The sequence below is a fragment of the Anolis sagrei genome, chromosome 6 (genome assembly GCF_037176765.1).
Source record: "Anolis sagrei isolate rAnoSag1 chromosome 6, rAnoSag1.mat, whole genome shotgun sequence".
Lineage (NCBI taxonomy): Eukaryota > Metazoa > Chordata > Lepidosauria > Squamata > Dactyloidae > Anolis > Anolis sagrei.
Genome location: NC_090026.1, coordinates 96907111 through 96924272, shown reverse-complemented (window position 1 = coordinate 96924272; position 17162 = coordinate 96907111). Strand labels below are relative to the sequence as shown.

The following is a 17162-nucleotide window of genomic DNA, read 5'->3' as shown; positions in this document are numbered from 1 at the left end:
TTGAGACACATTTTTTTTCTAGGAGAGTAAGATATGAAGGCCACATGTTGTACATGAAACAGAGCAGTCTGATATGGAAAGGAGGCTTGGTGCTTTTAAAAAGGGTAGTAGTGAAACACCCTAAAGTAAATATCTAGGGGGATGTATGCTTCTTTCACATTCATCTGAAAAACTGCCTCATGCCCTAACAGAAAGGGTGCAAAATGGGTCTCAATCCCCTTTCCAATGAAAGATGGCTTTGAGACAAAATATATGTGGAGTCGGAGGTTATTTGCAATGAGTTTAATCTGGATTTTAGCAACAGCATGCTTAGTAATACCTGAAAAAAAATCCTAGTCTTAGGTGAGGAAACACTTTACACCAAGATTTTATTTTATAGGCAGTCACACCTTTTAAGAAAACTACCCACTTTGGTATCCTTAACATTATATGATAGCTTTCAAACTCTTATGCCTCTACTATTGTCTGAATCTTGCAACTTGTGAAAATGTCAATGATGCCCCCCTTGTTATGTGTGATTACTAGAGGGGAAGTTCAATTCTACTTTTTCATTGGGATTGGGATTTATTTTCCTACTGTACACTACTTAAATAATACCAAGCAAAGTAGTAATGGGAACTGACATTGTGAATGGTTAAAGAATATTTAATCAGTCACAATTCATGCCAGAAATTTTTGCCATTGAGATGGAAGTTACTCACCACCAAATAAATTTGTTGGTATCCCTTCTGTTCTCCAATCCTATGAAAAAGTTTCAGAAAGGAAAAAATCAGTGTTGTGGCATAAGCTACCGTGGCAAAGGAGGCAAAGAATAATGAAAGGAAGAGAATTTGAAGACTAATGCTTCTGACTGTGATAGCTGGTTTGCAAAGTGATTAAGCACTAGTTTAAAGAGAACAGTACATAAATTAGGAAGAAACAGGGTTCCAGTAATGGAGCCAGAGAAGAAAGGCTCTGATACAATGAACTTCTATTTAGCAGTGTTCCAATAGTAGGTGTCCCAACTTTCTTCCATTCTGCATAACATTCCAGACAATCAGACAAAGCAGAAAGAAGTTCCAGAGACAAGGAGAACAGTGGTCAGACAGCTTATGAAATGTTTCAGTGTTTGAGGTCATCTTGTTGTTGACACATCCATGTAGGAAAACAACTCCTATGGCACAATAATGTAGCAGATTCTAGAGCAAAGCTTTAAAATATGTCTACATGCATGAACCAACTATGTATCAAGAAAATCGTATTTAAAGCAAACCACTGCATTGCACAAGGACATCTGTTTATTGACTAAGTTGCAGAAGATGACCGCAAGTGGAAAAAGGAGATAGAACAATAAGTGTTTATAAAATAAACTTAATTTTTCTAAAAAGATGTTCAAAGTATATATAAAGAGAGAAGATATTTTATAAGAAGATGACAAGTTGTATTTTTAAAGCATTATCAATGTCTTTGAAAATGTTACCTTTATTATTTTAAACTGCAAGCCCCTTGGGAAAGATGAAAACTCAATGACTATTTTGCGAGAAATGCATGAGGCGGTTAATATTCTGAAGTAATATACTGTTACTTCAGAGTATCATAAGATGTATTTATCAACAGCAAAAAGAAAAGGAAGAGATGAATTGGCTACATGGACAGACGATGGCACTAATCCACATGAAGCCAATCACATTTAGGGCCCAATTATAAGAAACCTTAATGATGATGATAAATACCCTAATGCTTTCAGCAGGATTTAAGACAATTGGTGTTTTCTCAGTTGGGACCTAAACTGGGAAAACTCTAAAGAAAGAGGCTTTGTAACTACCAACATGTAAAACAAAATGTGATAGATGTAGCTGAAATATGATAGAAGGAAATGCTAGTATGAAGATCATATCCAGTTCTCAAATATCAAACAAGAACAAACAATTCTTTGATTTTTTTAAAACAGGATTCACATATCAGTGCAGTGATCACTTAATAATTCATGATTAAGTTTCCTGCCTTCAACCACTATATTTGATATAGCTAGAAGAGTTATCCTTCTATGTTTCCATCAATTTTCTAGAATTCAATTTGTAAGATTATGTAGGTTAAAGAGTAGGTTCTGGGAGAAAGCTACTAGGAGAAGAATAATGAAGTGGAATAGGAGTGGAATAATGAAGAACAAGCTCCAAAAATATGTCTTCAAGACAAGCTGAAGGCAACCAAGAGAAGAGACATTTTTATTTGTCTAGACTGGCCACATTCATAATCCATAGTTATCTGAAAATTAACAAGGCTGCAGACTTTTTAGCATTCCAGTCGTGAATTATTTAAATACCAAGACTTGTACTGCAGGAGTTTTAGCATACTGCACATGTGTCAACTTTTAGTGATACCATGCATTTCATATGGTTTCATATTTGCAAGGAACACTCAGATGTGGTTTTGTCAATTCTCTTCTCTGAAATACAGAAGGTTTCTCATGAAAATACTAACTAGAGTTCATCTTGCTTAGCTTCCAAGATCAGAAAAGTGCTTTTAGGGCCTTTATCACACAGAGGAAAAATCAGAATGCTAAACATTAATGACAGATCAGAGCATATTTATAAAAGGAAAGATTAGAGTGAGCACTGAGATCATGCTCTTGGAGAGCTAAAAACTCCAGAAAAGCCATAACCACAAAGAACTTGTTCCATCTGGTTTAGAAGACAATGCTGGAGAAAGTCAGAAAGAGCTCAAAAGTAAAGACATTTAGACTTAGTTATGAAATTGTAGTGGTAGAGCTAAAGAAAATAGAGATAAAGTTGCAAAGTCCCTGGGTGAGTATAAAAGAACTGCCAAGGAACTCCATAATTGTGAGATCATCACCAAAAATATTGCATTTTTGGTGCTAGCTACATTATTGTTAATCTGATGGGCACATGAGCAGCTCAGATAGACCTCAAACAGATGTGAATCTGAAGGCAAGATCAAACAATTAGGCCATTAAGGCTATTTATTCCTAAACTGTTTGGGAGTATATGTTATCCTGTTTATCATTTTAAAAGTTCAGAGCAGGTTATATAGATTCCTTGTTTTCTCATAAACAATCAGTTCAGGTTCATATTTGCCTAATTTCAATAATGCAGAGTTGTCAGGTGCTCTTTCACAAACCAATGGAAGGAGCACATGACAAATGGAAGGCATGCTGGACATCAAGTGTCATTCATTGGGATCAATCTGATAATAAGGCAGTTATAAACTAGAGTCTTCTTCAGACCGAAAAGGAAGACAACCACTGTTAGGGCCATTTATAAATAAATGGCTCTGGCACTTTAAAGTGGCATTAACTTACATAATCAAAAGGCCTCCTGTTTCCTTGGCTAGATCTTTTCATAGTGTGTTTCCTCTTAATTCCAAAAATCAGGAACTGGGTCTAAAAAATAACTAGGTCCTCATGTTTTCAAGAAGGGAGGCAAGGGTTCAGGAGACTTGATTTTATATGAATCTTCTTATGCTTTTTATTTATTCTTTATTCTTTGCCTCCATGGATCCTGGTAGATAGCACCATAAGACTGATTGTCTGAAATCTAGTGCAGGATGAGAGAAGAAGGAAAGAACTGTATATATATACATATAAAATATATAAAGGCAAACAAAATTATTAGCACTCTGTGACTTAAATTTTGGTAATATTCCTTATAAACACACACAAATACACACATGTTAAACTAGGTATTATATTTTCAAAAAAGCCAGCAGGAAAATTGTTTTTAGTGGAATGAAGTAACATTACTTGGAGCAAAAGAACTGTCATTCAGATTTCAACTATTATAAGCTATCTTCATAAAGATTTCAATCCTGTGCAAACAATATGCCCAGAATACTAAATCTGTGTACCAACTGACTCATACAACTTTCTGTTGTGTGAGTGCTGACTTTGTACACAGACTCTATACAGTAGATTGCATGAATACAAACAATTCAGAGGACAGGATTAATCACTCCAATCCAATACTTTCTATGAGCCTTGCTTCATGTTCTACAGCTTTAAGGGTTCATTGGTCAAGGTGAATCAGAAGTTGGATATTGTGTGGATGAGCAAGCTTTTACCCTAATTAGCAAGGGAAGCAGACCTCTGCATTTTCCAATCACAGATACATAGAATAATGCAAGGCATTTTGGGCATTTCACACTTTCCCTAGTAAGTAGGAAAGGTTGATATGCTATGCATGGTATAAAATACCATGGCAGCAATGTCAAGACCACTGCTCTAGTATCCTATGAAACATTGTCAGAGAGAATTATCTTAAACGTGAGATCAAAGACAATTTTCATTTATTTATTTATTTATTTATTTATTATTCAAACTTATATGCCGCCACTCCCCTGGGGCTCGGAGTGGCTTACAAGAATGACTAAAATCTAACACAATTTAAAAACAATTTAAAAACAGCAAATCAACAATCAAAGGCCTGTCAAAACAGGTATGTCTTGCATGCCCTGTGGAAAGCTAATAAGTCCCGCAAGGCACGGACTTCAGGTGGCAGAGTATTCCAAAGTGATGGTGCCACTGCTGTAAAGGCTCTGTGTCTGGTTGCTGTTAGACGCAAGGTCTTGACACTGGGAATTTCCAATAGATCTTGGTCCTCAGAATGGAGGGATCTCTGGGGTTGGTAGGGGGTGAGGCGGTCCCTAAGGTACATCGGCCCCAGACCATGCAAGGCCTTAAAGGTGAGTACCATCACTTTGAAAGTCATCCGGTGCTCAATTGGTAACCAATGCAGCTGTAGTAAGATTGGTATTTCATATTGTTAATAAATATGCAATGGCTAAAACATTACATCTAAAGATGTAGTGGTTTCACCATATACAATTTGGCTGCAAAATGAGATTTAGCTTACAGAATAATGTATATTTACCTCCTCCCCATCTCAGACACCTGGCTAAGTCATTCCCAGTTCCAAGGGGCAGAATAGCAACAGGAGGATGCTTATTCAAATTTGCTTTCTCTGTGAATAGAAGAAGTAGAGATGGTAAAATGCTAAAGGGAAGCAAACTAACATATAAATAAAAAACAATATTCGAATATATGAATGGGGTAAATTTTTGACACAATAGTTATTGAAGCCTAGAATTTAAGTAGTTTAGATCCAGGATCAAAATGGATATCTGGAGACCCATGTTGTATTAATTTATAGGTAACATGGAACTTACTCTTATCAAGTTGTAGTTATACACAATACATGAAATAATTGTGCCCACTGTTGCTCTCCAACCTCGGAACTCTCTTCTCCTCAACCAAAGCATGTTCTGGAAGGAAAACTAGTCTAGCTTCTCTTTGGGAATGCAGACATAAATGTAACTTATTGTAGCAGTTGTGGTTTTCAAATATGTTAAGCTAATAAAATTTTCACATATACATCATTTATAAGATCACCACCCAAGGAGCTTTAGAAAAAGAGTAGGACATACATCCCAAAAACATGTGAGAAGAACATCCTTCTTTTTCAAAGTCAAGAAATACAGTCTGCACTCTATAATCTACTTTACTAGAACACAGTATTACTCGAATCATGTACGATATAGCCTATAGCATCACTATAAGTCAGACATTCTATTTGATAGGTGCTTTCTCAGTGTATTCTTAAAAGCATTCACTGAAATCATAACTTGATTCATACATGTTAGCCTTCCCCTGGGATGGGGGCAAAACACAATTTACAGAAGGCTGGTGGGAGAATAAGTCCTGTAGCAGGCATTTGAAATAAAAATGTACAGAGGAATTTGTTCAAAGGGGGAACTGTAAACCTCAGGTGAATTGGAAAGTTTCTTTAAGATAATCCAAATAGTTAAACCAAATCACTTGCCAGTTGAAAGTAGTCCTGTATCTTCTTATGATGGTGTAGAGAGCAAGACATTAACAATAATCTTACTTTTGCTCCACATCAAATTACAATTAATTAAAATTTATTGAGAGCAGCTCAGTGTAACTAAAAAGGTCCCACAATAAAGTATTTTGAATAATAAGCTGTATATAAAAATGTTAGTTACTGCTTAAACTTTCTTTTTCAAAATTTCCCTAAACTCTCATGAACCTACTTCCTTTTTGTAGCATCATCCTTTTAATTACTGTATTTTCTGGCGTATAATGCTACTTTTTAACCCAGGAAAATCTTCTCAAAGTCAGTGATCATCTTATATATCGGGTGTCATCTTATAGGGCGGGTGCTGAAACTTCCGAGCCGGACAGGAGAATTTGCAATCACCACAAATAGTTGGGGGAGCTCAAAAACGGCCATGGCCACATCCCCACTGTATGAGGCAACCGTATGAAAGCAGCAAGGGCGGTGCTGTACAGGTATGGTAGAAGAAAATCCACTCACCAGGATTCATGGAAAGAAGTGACTTAACGCAGTTCCAATGATGAGGTGAGGGGGTGCTTCACTGGGAAGGTGTAAGTGAATGGTCGATCAAGCTGCAGGTGTTCAGAAAGCTTAGGGTATTGGAAAAAAGAGATAGAATGGTGCTGTGCCCAGTAAAGCATGCCTCTTTCACCCATCTGGCCTGTATCTTATTACTGTACCTCCTTCTCTGCCTCTCAGATCTTGCTCCTGAGGACTGGAGTGAAGCGGAGCAGGCACACATGTGTGAGATCTGAGAGGCAGAGAAGGAGGTAATAGGAAAATTACCATACTGAAATCAAATCTAATGTTCTTTTAATTTTTATTTAGTGTGCGTTGGAAGAAGGGTAGTCTTATATGGCAAGTATAACCCAAAATCTATATTTTAACTGGAAAAGTTGCGAGTTGTTTTATATGCCCAGTTGTCTTATACGCCAGAAAATATGGTACACTAAATACAGAGCAGAAGAGGTCAACTTTTCTCTGGTAAATCTCAAAATCAAATATATGCAAAAGTTAAGTTTTAAAAGGGTGATGGATATGTTCTCTGCACTACAAAACATTTAAAAATGATACCATGTTACCTATGCAGTCCAAAATCCAACCCACAGTCCCATCGCCACCACATGCCAATACTCGAAAATCCGAAACATCTCGGAAAAAATTTAATCTGAAAAGAAAAAAAAACAAGCAGTTAGACCCAATCTTGATTTCTGAACACACTAAGAAGAGAGTCCTAACACAGCAATTCCCTTTGCACAGATTTGGAAAAACTGGCTGAAGTCAGCTTGTTGCAGGACAGCACATACTTCATCACGATTATAATTCTCAAATACAATGGGCCATCCTATAAGGGCACTAGTCATAAGATGCTAATTACTGCAAAGTGATCCAATAAAATTAGTTTCATTATAACATGCAGTTTATTATAGTGAGCAGCATGATATTCATCTCCTGGGAACTATATTTTAATGTATAAAGATTAACTAGTATGTGGATGCCAAGGAGCTGTAAAGAACATCATTTATCAGACAGAAATCTATGCAACCTACAGCTGACTGCAACAGTTTTCAAATACAGGCAAGAATCAAATTAAATTTTGTGTTACAAAGGAAATATGCTGGGCTCAGAATGCAAGGTGAAGTAAAATCATCTTCAATGAAATTAGGTTTGAAGTTCATGGAAAGGAGGAGAGGTAACTTTTAAATATATTTGACTGATGATACAAAGTTCAAAGCTGAAATTCAGAGCAAAAATTCACCTGTTATGTAAAAATGTGTACATATATTCCAGCATACAAGCCCATATGCATGTTGCAGCTAACCATGAATTGCACATTTCCATCAATATATAACATTCACAAAACAGATATGATATTTACAGAGCAGAAGAAATATATGACAAAAATTTCATGTAGGTGACTTTTTACAGACTATTCAAATTCTAAGTAAAACACTAGATGTGTTACATAAGCCACAAGCTTTACATCATTTATAATCTCAGTTAATGACAAAACACCATAGGACATAAAAAGAAATCAGTATCAATGACAGCGGGAATAATGAGGTGGCATTGCTACTTGTTCAGGGAGAGAGAAAGACAGCCGAGCTATGAACACAAAGTAGGTCACCACCTGTTTAGCCATTATTCACTGACAGTATTTTGCAGGCATGAAATAGAAATGTATTTTAAAGGACAAATGCATTTAAACAGTCCATAGCTCACAATTCTGTGAAGAAAAGTGTGTCACAGGCTCAAGTCCAAAAGAGATAACTGTTGAAGAAATATGTAATAGAGTGGCTAATTATTACAGTTAAGGCCATAATCAACAAATGAGTTCTTGTTTGAGGAAGAGGAAACTTTAAGTAACAAGTGAAAAAACAGTCAAATGAAAAAGAAACCCCCTCAACTCTTGTGATTACTGATCATCCTGTGATTAATCATGATCTGCCTTGTACACAACAATGCAACAGCATGTGGAGGTCAATCCACCATCTGTTGTCCCCTCCACCAATGCTGCCCACCTTAAATTGCTCCAGGGTGTCAGGAAAGCCTCCAGAACTGGTTTTCAGACTTAGGATGAAAGGCAATTGACTCTGTTTTCACATAGATATTAGAAATCCAGACATCCTAGAAGTCCAAGTATTCTTAGCTTTAGCTGTAAGTTTGTCTAATATGCATTCAGACCAGATGATTTGGGTGTCATTTGTATTTTTTTAGCCAAACTTCTCTCCATTTTGGTCTTTCTGGAACATCTTTTCCATGATATTGATTGTTTTATTTAAAATAAGATGATATCATAAAAATTGAAATTATAGTGGTCACCAGCAAAATAGGAACATTAATAATTTCTAGTACTCAGCCAGCTATGGCCATTCTGCCTAAAAAAGCACTTTAGTTGTCCCTGGACTACACATAGTAGCTCAATTATTATAATATTATGATTATATTATAGCAATGACCACTAAAGATAAGAAAACAATTCATAGAAGGGGTGGGTAGAAATGTAAGTATTCTAGCTCAAATTACAAAGTACTATTGTTGGCTTACCCTCAATCAAATTCTCTGGTCCCATTTCCCCCCAATTCTTTCCTCAAAGGAAAAAAACTCTTCGCCTTAGGGAGTCTAGGCAATGGGGAATGATGTAGGAGAATAAGCACAGAAATGTCTAAGTTTACATTTATAAACAACTGTCTCTTTACAGGGGGAAGTACAGGTACTTAGGGTTTCACATGTGTTTTGCCTTACTTGATCAATTGCGTCCTTACTGGTAGACTTAGGGTGCTTCCACACAGGGCAAAAATCTGTGCCAAAGCAAGTTTTAATAACTCACTTTGGCGTGGGTTTCTGTCCCCACTCCTCCAAAAAAACCCCCAAGGCTTTCTTTTTCTTTTTAGTCATCCTGACACCACCACCACCACCCACACCCACACCCACCCCACCCAGTTTTCCTGCTAAAAGTTAAGGTACTTGGCCACCGTAAGTTTCCTCCTCATGTCCTCCTGATGTGAGGAAATGACACCTGAGGAGATGGGAGGGGTGAAGAGGAAAATCCCTCCTCATTCGTCATTTTCTTGTGCAGAGGAAAGTTATGGCAGCCAAGTATATTTTCTTTAATTTTTAGCAGGAAAATTGGGGCTTTGAGGAAAAGGGGTGGACACCATCCCACATCATTGGGTTCTAGGGGCCAAAAGGGAGCAAAATGGCAATGGAGACTACCTAAAAGTGAGTCTTCACAGGCCCAATACCACAGACCCGGGCCTTTCTAGAAGGCCCAAATATAATGGGGATATCCAATTCATTCAGGTCCAACCGAAGGAACCTTGGTTTGTTCTGAATTAATTTGTCTTTTGTTGTTCATTCATTCAGTCATCTCTGACTCTTCGTGACCTCATGGACCAGCCCACACCAGAGCTCCCTGTTGGCCGTCACCACCCCCAGCTCCTTCAAGGTCAGTCCAGTCACTTCAAGGATGCCATCCATCCATCTTGCCCTTGGTCGGCCCCTCTTCCTTTTACCTTCCACTATCCCCAGCATAATTGTCTTCTCTAGTCTTTGCTGTCTCCTCATGATGTGGCCAAAGTACTTCAACTTTGTCTCTAGTATCCTTCCCTCCAATGAGCAGTTGGGCTTTATTTCCTGGAGGATGGACTGGTTGGATCTTCTCGCAGTCCAAGGCACTCTCAGAACTTTCCTCCAATACCACAGTTCAAAAGCATCTATTTTCCTTCGCTCAGCCTTCCCTAAAGTCCAGTTCTCACATCCGTAGGTTACTACGGGGAATACCATGGCTTTGACTAGGCGGATCTTTGTTACCAGTGTGATGTCTCTACTCTTTACTATTTTATCGAGATTGGACATTGCTCTCCTCCCAAGAAGTAAGTGTCTTCTGATTTCTTGGCTACAGTGTGCATCTGCAGTAATCTTTGCACCTAAATTTGTCTTTACCAGAGGCATAAAAAACTGTCTGGATGGACCTGTCTGGATGGGCCCTTAGATCACTTCTACACTGCCATATAAAATCCTGATTATCTGCTTTGGACTGGATTATCTGGCAGTGTAGAAGGGCCTAAATAGTATTTGTCCTGGCCATGTAAAGACTGCCTCTGCCCTAAACTACATTTCCCAGAATTCATCAGAAGCAAACCACACAATTGGAAAATGAGGACCTGTGTTTTAGAGATCTAATGTGATATTTTGGCTATTCTACATATCAGATATGTAAACCTAATTTTTCAATAGATCCATATTTCCCAAAAGAGATAACATGTTTGTAGATGAGCCTCATCAGATCAACCCCCCCCCCCCACACACACACACACACACCAAGGTTCACAAAGCAATCTCAACATCATTCATATAATGGATGTTGTGCTCCTCTGCATCCTTCCATTGCAGATACACAATATTTTGGCTGATATACACTAAATGTCATAAATCCACAATAGTATACATATAACAACTGGGGGAAAAACAATTACTAGAGACAGTTGGACATTTCTAGTTTAATAGTGAGTGTACTACAAAACACTGCCAGGAAAATGCAGGAAAATTGTGATCTCTCCACTATTTCATAATGATGTACAGATGAACAGCTATTTGCACATCTGTTATTTACATATAAAATGATTTGTTTATTCTTCAGCACAATTAAATCTACAGTAACAGTTGTTAACAGAACTAGATGGCTCCTATAGAGATATAACCACTAAACACTGAAAGTCTTCAGGGTAAAAATGTGTGTATTATAAATTGCACAGTGCTTAGAAATGGTAATTTTCATGTCACTTAGTTACTTGCCTTCTCGAACTTGCACTTATTTTCTTATGTTTTAATTTCAATGTCAACTCTCACTACTGTATTAACGACAGTTGATTTTTTTTTCTACAAATTATTATTTTTAAAATGTAAACCTTCAAGGAGGGAGAGATCAACATATTTAAGAGAGAGAACAGATATTGCAAAGAAATATAACTGAACCCACCAGGATATCTCTCCAGGACAGACCTTGTTGCCAATGTGTAAGTCATAATATTATAATATTATATAATATTGGATACACAATATTTGGATCACATCCTGATAAATTTATATTAAACTGGACATCACAGTTCAAAGACATTGTTTGCAACTCATATCAGATGTTATATTGCTTGACAGTGAATTTCTCAAGTTAAATGGAAATATCATTATCATCACCATTCCATAATAATGGGACTAAAGAGCTGCTTGGGCTTAAACAGAGACTTGCACTTAACCCACTGCATTTTTATATGAATTTTCTTTGACTAGAAAGATACAGTACATTCTGTATTACATGCTGCCTCCCAGCACTACTCTTATTTTCAAAAAGGGCTTTCCATGTGCATGTGTAGGATGCTTTCGATTTGAGAAACATAATTAACAGAACCATTTTAATCAATTTTTGGGATCCAGCTACAGACAATTATTTTAAAAAATTAAACAGATGAGAAGCTGTCTGAGTTTAAGAAGGCATGCATAAGAATACTAACACAGAGAGAGAATCTTTGGGAAAGAATTATTTGCAAAGTATAAGAAGTATACACCCACAAATCACTGTTTTACAAGAACTAGGACAAGTGAAAGTGACAAAGACTAGATAAAATCTTAGGGGATATAAAAAGGCTTTAGTGAGATAGTCATATACAAATACATTTGTATTCATTCCTACTTCACTGACTATTAAATGCCAGAAGTCAGTAAGAAGTATAGTCTGGCAAGAATGCCCTCATTAAATGATTTTACATCAGAGTAGGGAAACCAGTATGGTTCTTCTAGACTCCAGCTCTCATCCATCTCAACCCATGCATCTAATATATGGGGCAATGTGAGTAGTTGTCATATCTAGAGTGCCAGAGGTTCCCTACTGCCTTAGAACAGGAGTTATTTTGTATGGTAGCAGATAATCTCAACATGTATGCCTTTAAGAACTAGAAAAAGGACTCTGTATTCTCAGAAATCCCCAGGAAGCTCATTATGGGATTCTAACATAGGTAAGATTTCACTTGTGATAAAAATACAAGAATTGGCCTAGTGACTATTGAATTTTGTAAGAGATCTGCAAGCATTGGTCATATAACATTTTTTCAAAGCATGGTCATTCCCATTTATGCTGAAGGTGACAGGTGCCACTGAAATTATGTTTTCCATCTTGGGCACCCAGGATAAGTCATGCAAGCTGTCATGTATTATGTTCTGCGGTGATGGTAGGCCTAGCAGTTGGTGATGGAAGGGTTAATGTAAGTCTTAGTTCTAAAGGGTTGAGTAATCTATAAGTAAGAATTCATGGATGAAAGCAATTAAGGGTGGAGGTATGCAAGAGATAGGTTGCAGCTGGGTGTTTCTGGATATAATGAGCTAGCCTTGGGACTGATCTTCAGGAGAAAAGTATTTGTTTTATATTGGTGGTAGGTGCTGCTGGTTTCTCCCAGGTTTGTGGATTTTTGATGTCCTGATCTGTCTCCTGAAACTTTAGAATCATGGAACCTTGAATCTTTGGACTGGCTTTTGATTAAAGTATAGACTCTTGATCCCTGGACTTTGCTTACTGAACTCTCGGTGTTTGACCACTGGACTGAACCTTTTGACTACAGAGTTATATTGAACTTGCAACAGTGTTTGATGTTTTTGTTTTGTATTCTGTGGCTGAGTGCAATCTTTGTTTTATATTTTGAACTATTAAAACAGCCAGAAAGTAAGTCCTGTTTTAATTAAACTGCTTGGTACAAAGTGGGTATTTGTTTGATTCATCTCTACCTGAATAATGCAAAGCCCTGGCATTGTGACACAAGCTGCCTTATAAACTGGAATGGACTCCAAATATAATACTCTTACAGCAGTAGGTAACAGCTGATAGGAAGGGGAGAAAGCCAAAGTATTGTGAGTAAGTGGCACCTACTCTTTGATTGCTTATTTGTAAAACTGAAATACCCAGATTTATAAGTCATTTTTAAAGAGAATAATTTTTATAAAGCTAATTGTTTACCCAGAACTGAGAGTGTTTTGATTGTGTATTTCTGTGTGGCAAAGGGTTCGACTGGATGACCCTTGTGGTCTCTTCCAACTCTATGATTCTATGATAATTGCATGCACTTCTAGATACACATATTCACTGGAAAATTGGAATTAAATTAAATGTAGACAAGAAGAAGAAAAATACACTAAATAAAGTCTTTCATAGCATTGGTTAGGTAGTTAATTAGAATTTTCTGGAATCATTTTATTCTGTAGCAGAAGTTAAACTTTCTAATAACTTCAAAACTGAGATAACTGCAAAATGTAGGAATTAGCCTTTGCTGAAAACTGCCCTCTTGTGGCTGTTACAACTTATTTTTACTGTCCTTAATACATTTTTTTAGAAAATATATCCACAGTGCATAAACAATTTTATGCAGCCATATATACACCACTGAATTCAGTGCACTTTACTCCAGGTAAGTAATTATAGGGTTGTAGTTTAAAAGCTAATTTTAAAATTTCAGAAAATCTTCAAGCGCAATCTTTCAATTTACTATTAAGTCACAGAGAAATTTACAAACCAGCAGCAGAGAGTTTCAGTAATTTTTCATATTAAAAACAAAAAACTCTGCTACTATTCATTCTGTAGCACAAGTGGAAGATGTTTGGAATGTATTTACCATATTAAACCATTCTACAGAATAAATGGCAAGGCAATGATAAAGTATAAGACAATGCAGGACAGGTATGCAGCATGATGAAATGGAGAAAAGAGGTAGACTGTGCACAAGGAGTGTGATAAAAACGTTGTGCCGTGCAATCAGTAACTTCCATACTATAGTTAGACCTTGCATATATGCAGTATTTCTGCCATTAAATTTAAGTTGCTAAGAAACCTAAAATCAAATATTGCTTTTGACACTAAGCAGGGTCAGGTCTTGCTAGTATTTACATGAGGGACCAATGAGAAACATGAGTGACCACCAAGCAGGTTGAAGAGAGAATCCTGCTTGATATTCTGGAGATTTGCTGCCAGTCCAAGCTGACAGCAGGTATAAATCAACCTTTTATGTTTCTATATACAGTAGAGTCTCACTTATCCAACATAAATGGATCTGCAGAACGTTGGATAAGCAAAAATGTTGGATAATAAGGAGGGATTAAGGAAAAGCCTATTAAACATTAAATTACATTATGATTTTACAAATTAAGCACCAAAACATCATGTTTTACAACAAATTGATAGAAAAAGCAGTTCAATGCATGGTAACATTTTGTAGTAATTACTGTATTTATGAATTTAACACCAAAACATCACAATGAATTGAAACAGCTGTAGATCTGGGCGGGAGGCAGACTGTGTTGGATAATACAGAATGTTGGATGAGCGAAGGTTGGATAAGTGAGATTCTACTGTACTGCAGTGCTTAAAGGAGCCTTCAATGCATTTCAGTTATGCTGCCATTTATTTTATTTGATAAGGTTGGGTACATTATAGAGAACATTTAACCTTAGACTTACCCTGGCATTGGTCCATTTGCAGCAAGGTTATAAACTTGACGTGGATTCAAAAGATACTGAAATCTTCTATGAATTCTGCAGTTGAACAAAGAAATATTTGTTTTATGCTCCATTCACTTGCTTAAATTAATGTTTTTAGACTAAGAAAAGTTCATTATTAAATGCATTGTATACTTATTAATGTCCAAGTTTAAAGCTTATCCTTGAAAGATGCAGTTCCATGTGCAACAAAGAAAGCAAAGCCAATTAATATGAACTCCTAAGGTTAAGATGAATAGCAGAACACAACCTCTTGCCATGGAGGATGGCAGGCATACATTTAAAATAATAGACAGGATCTAGCCCAGTGGGATTTTCATTAACTCCCCCTCCCCCCTTTGAACATGAAGCTCCATCAAAAAATAGCTTTTGCAACTGTCCTCCATTTGAAAAGCCATTTTTCATGTGGCATGGTGAGCTGAACTAGTTCCTTAGGTCTTCAGATCTTAGCCATTGTTTCTATGTACAATAAGAAAAATGGGGCATATCTAACAAGTGAATAAAGGACAAACTAGATATATTGTAGCAGTCCCATTTCACGGTTCAAAATCTCTCATTTATATATATACTCTCCAAGTGTGCTATCATTTCAATCATTTTTCTCTTACCCTATTTCAATACAGACAGAAGACATATGACTGGATGCTCTTTTAGATAAACTTATCTTTCAGATAAAATAAGAGAAGAGCAGGAGATTATTAGAGCAGAGTCGTAACATCTAAACACTGTATTTGGCCATACTACAAGGACACTGATGTCCGCACAAGACACCTGTGAAGACTATGAACTTTGCTAGAGACCTTCAGCCATCCAGCAGCAGAAACAGGGAAAAGAAGGTGCCAGCCCAGTGAGGCTGGACTGGTTTTACTAGTCTGGGTAGATTCAACCCCACTACTGTAAGGCAACTTCAGGGCCAGAATGGAGTATGCATTAAGTTATCAGTGTAGATCTGCAATTTATTTATTTAAAACTTTTATATCCCGATCTTCTGCATCTCCGTAGAGGGACTTAGACCGGCTTGGTATCAAATATCCAAATTGCACATATTGAGTCTGGATTATGTATTTAACTCTGTGTTAACAACTCTGGTTTTTGTAGATGAAGTCCTAAATCAAAACAGACCCATTAAATCAATGTGAATTTAACAAGTTATCAAGTAAATTCCATTGCTTCAACAGATCTATTCAAGTACGGGACTAACAATTGTTTTTAAGTTCAAAGTTTTAGTATTTCAGATGAAGGCTTTTTATCATGGCCATGGAGTGTTTAGTTTGCAGTGAGTTCTTTAAATCCTCCAGTGAAGAAGACATCATTGTTTCCCCTTTGAATAAGTAAGATTTTAGAGGTTATGTGAATTTGTGCGCTCTGCTATATTTGGTCCTTTCTGTTTACTAGACACAGTTTGCTGTTTGTTGAAACTTGTGACAGCTTCATGACACATCATAACAATGACAGCAAGCATCTCAAATTCACAGTCCGTAGAAGATATTTTGTCAATACTGTTTATAACTAGTTCTGGAAGAGGAGAAAATATCTATATTTTAATATACATACGCAAATCCCCTCCTTATTATTGTACTAAGGTGGCAGAAATCACATCAAAGAAATTCTGAGGTTCACTGTAAGTACCAGTTGATTGACCTCTCTAAACAATTTTATCAGAGGTTCCAGTTTACTTATTGATTATATTTGTTTTTTGTTGTATGGACATATGTTGGAATTTACATAGTCTCGAAATTTGAATCCGTCAAAAAAACAAAGTTAAAAATTTCCAAAGCTTCTAACAGTCATGTTTACTTCTGGTGCCATTATATTACTGTACTTAAGAAATCATTTGGTATTGAAAATGTAGAAAAAAGATTTCCTTTGTGACCATGTCTTTAGGCATCATACTTCTTCCATCTGTAAATTGATAAAGTTTATAGCAAAATTATCAGAGAACACAGAATTCGTACATTGAACATGGTTCCAATTCATTTTATTGCTGTTAATGTACTTATTCCATGTGAAATGTAACTAGGAAATGTAATATACACTCAATTATTGTCTTCAAGAAATAATAATAATAATAACAAGAAATGGTTACTTGATCAAAATTTCAAAACCAGCTGTGAACCCCAGATATAGGTGTCCACTGAAGCAATGCACAGAAGTACAAGTTTCTGTTCAAAACCTGATTCATTCTGTCCATTATATGTGGACAGAATTCCAACTAAATTCACAATGGCACAAAATGTCAATAAAACCATCTGAAAGTGATCAGCAACAAATACATAC

At 36.6% G+C, this 17162-nt stretch overlaps 1 protein-coding gene across 3 annotated transcripts in view; it reads right to left on the bottom strand.

Moving 5' to 3' along the window:
• The window catches only part of DGKB (diacylglycerol kinase beta), a 305929-nt gene that overhangs the window by 183471 nt on the left and 105296 nt on the right, over positions 1–17162 (bottom strand). For all 3 annotated transcript variants that reach the window (XM_060782155.2, XM_060782153.2, XM_060782156.2), the window contains 3 exons: positions 14847–14921; positions 6932–7017; positions 4866–4955 (listed from right to left, as the gene is read on the bottom strand). In XM_060782155.2, the coding sequence (XP_060638138.2) occupies positions 4866–4955; positions 6932–7017; positions 14847–14921 (251 nt within the window). The remainder of the gene's footprint in view (positions 1–4865; positions 4956–6931; positions 7018–14846; positions 14922–17162) is intronic.